The 8,484-nt window shown below is 36.8% G+C and overlaps 1 protein-coding gene across 1 annotated transcript in view; it reads right to left on the reverse strand.

The window, feature by feature from the left end:
- LOC103527500 (macrophage mannose receptor 1-like) overlaps positions 1 to 8,484 on the reverse strand; it is a 30,240-nt gene extending 21,756 nt beyond the window's left edge. Inside the window, exons 1-6 of the mRNA XM_008492696.2 lie at positions 8,415 to 8,484; positions 5,666 to 6,064; positions 4,783 to 4,956; positions 3,017 to 3,175; positions 2,139 to 2,252; positions 782 to 928 (exon numbers count right to left, since the gene is read on the reverse strand). Of these exons, the coding sequence (XP_008490918.2) occupies positions 782 to 928; positions 2,139 to 2,252; positions 3,017 to 3,175; positions 4,783 to 4,956; positions 5,666 to 6,064; positions 8,415 to 8,484 (1,063 nt within the window). The remainder of the gene's footprint in view (positions 1 to 781; positions 929 to 2,138; positions 2,253 to 3,016; positions 3,176 to 4,782; positions 4,957 to 5,665; positions 6,065 to 8,414) is intronic.

The following is an 8,484-nucleotide window of genomic DNA, read 5'->3' on the forward strand; positions in this document are numbered from 1 at the left end:
ATATAAAACATTGTAGTCTGTTGTTGCACACTGTACTTTTACAGAAAACACACTGCATTTAAACACAAACAAAAAATAATGTAGGCAGTAGTAACTGTGATTCACTAGTGTGAAATATTAATTTTGGACAAAAGAATATTTTGGAATTCCCTCCCTGCATAGTGTTTTCACACTATATAACCCAACCCAAAATGTTTTTCATATTTCATGAAGTCGTGATTACTGCAGCAGTAATTCACTGCAAAAAGTGGCTTTCCATACTAAGTTTAATGAAATAAATCAGAGAAAAGCATGGTAGAAGAGTGTTCTGGAGGAAGTTGGTCTTTCTGTCATCTTTCTAGGTTACAGCCAATCCCACTGAGATGGTGGTTTGAGCCTATTGGTTCCATCTTTCCAAGACTTCAGTGGGAAGCCTCGGTGTTTCCACAAGAATGCCCTGCAGAAAAGTTAAGTTATCTCTACCTTTATTTTCACATCCATTCAGTCCATGATGCTTTTGTAATAGTGTGTGGCTTAGACCAGTGCCTCTGAAATCATTAATAATAATGTGAAATAACATTGTTTGCGTGGTTACTGGGTTCCAGGAACATTTCCAGTATTTGAAAATTTCTGCTTAAAGGAGTAAGAATGTGCTTTGTTCTCTGCTACTCATCAAAACAGATGAATAAATGACAATGCTGTTTAATTTTGTTTTGTTTTGTTTTGTTCTAAATAGCCATGAAATTTCATTTTAGTGATACGATTTCTGTCTCTATCAAACGTTTTTTCTTCTTTGACATACCTGGTGGAAGAATGAAAGGATTCAGTGTGGAGTTTTCTTTTTTACAGATATAGCCAAGTTTCAGATGACATGGCTGGTTTTCCCATTTAGCATCTCTTCTGGGATTTAGTGCTGCACAGAGTTTCTCAGATTCAGGCTCAGGGCTTCCTTCATAGAATAAAAACCAAAATATTTTTTTTGTTGCACAGGTTTTATGTCACCATCTGAAAGAAAATTTTCTTCCATCCTTCGCATGTATCAATTGCAGACTCATTACTTTATTGCTACAGTTATTTTTTTTACTGGAGATAAGGCAGTGTAATTTAAAGCATTCCTCAAAACATTTCTTTGGATGCTTTTTGCATAATTCACACTTTCTGACATATTTGATAGCAGAATGGCAATCTCAAAAAAAAGTCTTTCTGGTACGGTTCGTGAAAAATGTTGGCTTGTACAGAAGAAAGATTAAACTTTAAGGCTATACAGTTTGAAAGCTTTAGCAAGTCCTTTCCTAGCCCTTCTACCTATTTAATCAGCTTGTGCATAGGCGTCATCCCTATGTCTGCTGAAGAATATATAGCTAACAACCAGTTGCAGAATAAAGTTGTTGCCCAGGTATTAGGTGCCAGACTGAAGAGTCCAGGCATGGAAGGGGTACCTGGTGACACTACAGCTGCAACGCCATACACAGGCTGCAGGAAATCAGAGTTTGTAGTTTTACAGCTCTTGAAACATCTGGTTTAATACACAATCTGTGATAAGGACTCAGTTCTGCTGACAGGACTAATGATCTTTAAACAGATACAGAGGACACAGTGTGAGCTAATATTGTTGGGAGGAACACAGTAAGGCAGCATCTTCATATAGTTCATATTGACACAAGGAATTTTTCAGATCTGAAGAGAGAAGAGTAAGAGTAAGCGCCATCAGCTGCCAATACTGGGAACTCTATTTACAGTCTTTCTTGAATTTTACAGAGAAGAAAACAGGAGGAGTATAAAATATGATGGGAAAGGCTTTGAAAAACTGAAGCTCACTGATGGCTTTTTTTCAGGATGCATAGTCTGATAACCCTCTTGAGAGTTGAAGAGACAGGTTTTAGCTGACTTGAAGGCATTCTTAGCATGCTACAGCTCAACCACAATGCATTTCACTTTATCTGCTTCTGATATAAGTTTATTTAACTCTTCTTGAAAATTATTGTGGTATATTCAAGGAAGAAAAGCATTGCTCTCAGCTTTTTAATCTGCCACATCTCATAGATCTTTCAACTGTGTTTCCTCATGTTCATAAGGAATATTACAGGACAGTAACTAATATGCATTAGCATTATGTCATGAAAGATTAAATCCAAAACCAGAAAAAAAAAAATTATTACCTTGTGCCCAGTTGAGGTATCTGAAGGGAATGCCACCACTCCACTGCCAGCCACTGTTGAGATTCAGACTGTTAAGCCCAATCCAGAGAGAGGATCTCTTGCTGTCAATCAAATCTAACAGAAAGAGTTTCATTCTAAATGAGATTCTTAGGAAATGTTCTGATTTTCAAAGTTTGGAGGAAGATAATAAATGTCTTCCAGTTAAGTACAAAATCCATGTTTACTGCTCATAAACTCATACTTTATTCTGTAGCTGAAGGGAAGAGATTGGCAAAACATCTTTTTTCATATTATTTTATCTGAATTTAATGCTGTACTACAGTTCTATATAAGCAATAAACTGAAACATGCTATTGCTTTTGTTAACATTTTTACAGGTTTGTTTATGATTTGGTGGATACAGGGCCTTTGTTCTACAAATTCTATGCATAAATCCAGAAAGCTTTTAGATTTTTACTAATGTTTCCTAGAAAATGTGTATGATATTTCAAATAAATTTCTTTTATTAGGTATACATGAAGAATAGTGATTTTTAATGCAAAATTCATAGACTGCCTCATATGACTTTCCTTCCTGCAAGGTCCTTTCTTGGGCCCTTGTGTTTTTTGAGCTTGAGACAACTTTTGCTTAAGTCACTGTAAACTTTTAATTTCTTTGAAGATAATAATAGAAATAATTTCAAATGGCAATTCCACAGTTTACATAAGTCCTATTTATAAACATCTTAATTTACTGTAATTGTGATATTTCTCTATCAGTACTTATAATATTATTACATCAGCTATTGACTGTAATATGATTAATGTACCGAAACATTTGTAATCAGTAAAAAAAAAAAAAAAAAGATTCTTTTTACAGAATCATGCTTTTTAGTTCACCTCTTAAATACATTTGCTCATGTATCTCTGTGACACTTAATAATTCTGCATTCTGCTGCCAGCAGCTCTTCCTTGCTTGGTGCCATGTGAGAGCTGACTGATAGTTTATCTGATAGTAGGTTCCTGTCAAAGGATCTGTAGTCCAAAATCTGGCATAGTCTGTGTGAGAGAAAAGAGATTTAGTAGTGCAGTTTGTTATCAACATCTTACACAATGAAAATTTAACTTCACGCTTACTTGAGAAATGTTGAGGTATTTTTGAGGAAATAAGGCTGAGACTCCCAAAACCCATACTCATTTATTAGATTGTTCTTTGTTAAATAAAAGAGGATTTACCATAGACATTAACTTAGATGGGCTTTTGATCACTTATTTTCAGTTTCCCATGTCAAATCTGATAAGGTCCAGGTGAAGAAGAAAACAAAAACCAAACAAAGCCAACCAAACAAACAAAAACAAAAAAACCTCAAAACAACAATAGCATTGTTGGCTGGTCCCATGTATCAAGCGATAGAAGAGGAAATAACTTCAAGTTGTGCCACGAGAAGTTTAGGTTGAATATTTGGACAGATTTCTTCATTGAAAGAGTGAATTTCTTATTTTTAGTCTGCATGTGTTTTAGGTAATTGGAACTTAGGGATTTTCCTCAGAGAGCTCACTCTGAGCAAAATTCTTCCCTAAGCAAGTGCTAATAAGCTGTGATTACAACTTCCCCTAACGTCCTCTTCTGTTGAGGACAAGATATTTTTGAGGAAAAAAATATTAAAAAAAAAAAAAGTTTTCCTCAACAAGGTATTTGAAAAGATATATCCTTTTTCTTGAATGATTTATTATAAGAATAATTTGTTATATTTTATTGTGTGTCTTTATTGCTTATTGACTTCAGACTTTCAGCATTCTATTTCAGTTTCATGCTCAACTTCTACTGATAGTGTCCCAACAATTTTATAACATGAAATACTTCATATTTGCCAGCATATGTAGTGAGGATGTTCTGGTATTTTGCAAGCTACTCTATTGCACCAGGAAATAATTTTTAGTAATATCAGTGAAAGTGTTGGTGGTTGTTCATTGTTGACAGTGAGTAGAAATTGGTTCCCTGGTGCACTCCTCCTATCCAGATGACAAACAATGGGTCAGTGGTTTACCACTCTGAGGCAGTGTTTGTAGTATCTTCATTTATACTGCATTTGTGTATGCATCATCTTTCCCCCAAATGCACATACATTTATCTCTTTGGTTATTGTTATCTTGTAATGTTAACATTACAAGTGGAGAAGCTGATAATGCTGCTATGGCAGTAAGACCTCTTAGCCAATATTAGTACTTTATGTCTTTCAGAAACAAACCACATCCTCCTATGACTGCAGGCCAATCTTGTGATACAGAACTGGGATTTTCATGGGTAGAAAAGGCTATCCTACTGTTACCAGAGATAGCAATGAGGCAAGGAGAATTAGGCTGTGAGTAGTTTCTCTAGTTTTCAAATGATTTTATGATGAATGCAATCATATTTAAAGCATACTGGTTGTTTGTTGGGTGCTAGCTACTGATGGACTCACCCAGACAATTTTCCCTGGCTGTAGACTCAAGAAACATTTGTTTTTCTTCTGTAAGGAATGTTAGGGCACAACAGACGTTACATTTCTGAGAAAAATAATACATGACAAGATTTTTCCCTTCTATATTAGTAAGAGTGTCTCAGTCTTGATACACTTGACTAACAGTGTTGTGTTGTATCATCTACGTCAGCTTTTGGCACTTACCACCAGTTGGACACAACCCATACAAATGGTCCGTGTCAAAGTCAGGGGTTGTTGCACACCAGAGCAAAGCATCCAACCTCCCAGCAGCCGTGCACCCCCCCTGCCATTTGCCACTCAGCTGGAAGGGGAAGACACATGGAGCTCCATTGGAGTTTCCTAACAGTGTAAACAGATCTGAGGGGGCAAAAGAGAAACAATCACAGGAATCTGGGAGATTCAGATGTCTACCTATCTGTACTCTCCGTAACAGTATGTGGAGAAAATGTTACAAGAGTTATACCACTGTAACCAGGGGCCTACTGGCCCCAGAAGTGTCTTCCAAGGAAGTTCTGGGTCTTGTAGTTTTTCCATTTTCTTATGAGACTGCCATCTTTAGCGGCCAGAAATAGAGCAGTTTCATAATGTAGTCAAGAACTGTGAAAAAACTGTAGTAATTTTTGTTTCAAATATTTTAAAATAATTTTGTAAAAATGGCTTTATTTTGCTTTTCTTTTATCTGAACCTCTCATCGTTGACTAAGAATTCATTATATTTTCTATAGGAATATTAATCTTTAGGGGTTTTGCCTATCATCCAAGAATGCTAATACAATTTCATTAGTACTAGTGTACAGTTATACAAAGAACATTGATTAAAGCTAACAAATAATAGCCTAGATCCATCTTTTGTTTTAGAAGTAAAGAAAAAAAAAGCACCTTTTGCAACATTCTCTCTTAATCTAACCACCTGTAGGAACACAGGAGGAACACAGGCCTGATTATGTGAACAGTCTAAAAGTGCTTGAGGTGGAACAGCTGATGTTAAACTAAAGGGAGCAGAAATCAAAGGACCGTAACTATGAGGCAAACAATGGGGTTCAAGACATCATACTGAGTAACTTTACCTTCATAGCCTTTAGAACACAAATTATCCATGGTTCCATAAATCTTCCATTTATTAATCCTTCCTGATGCTGTGTTCAGCACGATATTGCCTCCTTCCCTTTTTCCAGCACTGAGAAATAAATCTTCACCTTGGATTGCCAAAGATGCGTTTCTGCACTCCCAGTTTTGCAATTCACTTTTCTTGTTGCAGGGGTACAAAGAAATTTTAGCCTGGTTTTGCTTGTAGGGCACTGCCAAACATTGTGCAAATGCCACACTCATCACATGGTGATCAGACACCCACCTGAATTTTTGTAATTCAGTGTTTTTGTTGCAAGCAGCTGTTGTAACCGCGTTAGAACTCCGAGCAATTAAACAGAACTTAGTATCCTCATTATATATTAAAAATGTTTTATTATCTGTAAAACAAAATAATCAGAATTAAGATATTTATGGTGAGCTGATGGTGAGGGGAGCTTGTGAAGAAAAAGTTATGCTGTTGATTCTATCCTGTCTCAGTTAAGGAGACTAAATCTGAGTCACTTTTGCAAAGATAAAACAACATTTTCAAGACTTTTATGTCCTTCTGGAATGAGAAGATAAGTGTAGCTCATGTAAGTACAATACAGAGGAATAAGAGCACATAAAATACATCAAGGCAGTTTCAAAAATAGTGCTAATGTGGAACTTTCATTAGTATAGTCAATTATGTTTTCTTTAAAAATGTCCTGAAATACACATTTCTTCCAATGTTGCTCTCAAAAGAGATTTGGAAATCTTTTACTGAAGATTTTGAAGTTTGCCATCACATCATAGACTATAGATTTAGTTCATGCTACATATGTCTCTGTATGCTTGGATTTGTGCTTAATATAGTTAGTGACTGAGCCTTATGTGACTCTTTTCTCCCTCCGTCTTGGCATCTGCTGCTATTGTTTGCGAGAAGGGATGTTTAGGATGAAAAACTGTGGAACAGTAGCTTGTTACCTTGCCTTCTACCTTGCTCCTCATTAGCACATCCATCAGAAGATGTTAAAATAATTCACACAATCAAATCACAAACATTTTCACAAGAACCAACAGTGGGCAGAAAGATACTTTAGGTGTGTGCCTGTGTGTGCATTGCTATGAAAAGGTAATCTGCAAATGCTAAACAAGCCAGGCAATGCTCCTAGAGGATTATAGGCAGCCTAAGTTAGTAATCCATCAAGACAAGTAGGTCCTGCTGAGAAGTGCTGCCCAGTGCTGCAGTTGTGCTGCCTACATGTAAAGCAGATCTTTCAGTGCTGGAGATCTGTCTGTGAGCTCAGCTGCCTGCTTTTCAAAACATAAAGTAACATACAGCTCTCACTGGTTTTGGGTTGTGAGGGAGTGATATTTGGACTACAGTGGATATTCTAGGACCTATGAGACAGGAGGGCAAGATTTTGCCATTCAGTTCTCTGTGCCTTCAAATCCCCACTTGGAAACAGTGAGGTAACATCACCCCAGTATCCATCTGAGAGAGTAAACACATAAGGAAGAGAGAGATACCCTTCCAAAAAATAAATTTGTAGAAAAAGAGTAGGGTTTTAGAGCCACAACCAATGTTGAATAGCAAGCAGAGCAGAAACAGTCTTGGAAATTCTGGAAGCTATGACAGGAATGATAGTGATTTTTAAGATATCTGTATTTAATGTTTGAGCTCTCCCAAGAAGGCCCTGGAATACTTCAAGCAGCTCAGTAAGCTATGAAAGTTTCACTTCTTCATATCTAAATTTGGATCTAAGACCTATTTCTTTTTTTTTTTCTTTCTATTTCTTTTTTCCATGACCATTTAGGCAGAAAGTTTTAAATCTTATTAAATCTTTTACTTCTTACTTCTAACTAAATTACTGCTTCAGGTAGTGTGTGGCCTAAGTTCAGCTACTGTCCCTCCTAGTAGTTTTGGATCTAATCGTAGGATTTCTCACTGGAAGCAACAAGGTTCATTCTTGGGCTATCATGTGGGTTTGTGTCCCAGCCCACAGAGCTGAGGGAACACCCCCTTTTTGCATAGATAGTGCTGGCACTGTGTTTGCTTGCATAACCTGTGAGTTGTATCCCACTCCTCCACAAATCTAATGAAATGAATGATAAAGAAAAAATGTCCTTGAACCTTATCATATCACCATCCCTACATCAAAAGGGAGTTGTGATCTGTCATTGGTCAACTTCAGAGCCTTATCTACACCTCTCATCTTTACTCTGAAAGCCACAGTGGTTATTCCAGGGCTGCTCTTGACTGATCTGATTTTTTTCACTGACATCTGCTCAGCCACAGTATTACATCTCACATCAATCCAAAATCTCCATCTCATTCCACACGACATCATTGTAAGGCCAGGAAACACACATACAGGATACCATTTAATTCTTTTCTGGTTTTCTTTTTCATAACTCAGTTATATATACAGAGAAGGAATATCAAGCACATTGTGAAGACAATCTGCTTCACAGAGCAAATAGAAGCAACAATTGTATCCAAAAGGAACTATTTGTCCCCATACATGCCTCTGTCCTGATTTCTTATTCCTATCTTTACCCTTCCCTTCTCTTTAGAAGTGAACCAGCACCTCGGTACCTGCAACTTTTTTTAAATTCTATGGACCACTCCACTTAAGATGAATATTAAATGCATGGCTGTCAAGCTGCATGAAAGTCTTAAAGAGCATGAGAAACAAGCAAGACAACAAAAACGCCCACTTTCACATCCACGTTTGCAGGGGGAAAAAAAACCCAAAGACTCACCAAGCATCTCAAAAGCAGTATCAACGAAAGACAGGAAAACTAAGACTGTTGAAAAAGCCAAGTCTTTCAT

Source organism: Calypte anna, chromosome 2 (genome assembly GCF_003957555.1).
Source record: "Calypte anna isolate BGI_N300 chromosome 2, bCalAnn1_v1.p, whole genome shotgun sequence".
Taxonomy (NCBI): domain Eukaryota; kingdom Metazoa; phylum Chordata; class Aves; order Apodiformes; family Trochilidae; genus Calypte; species Calypte anna.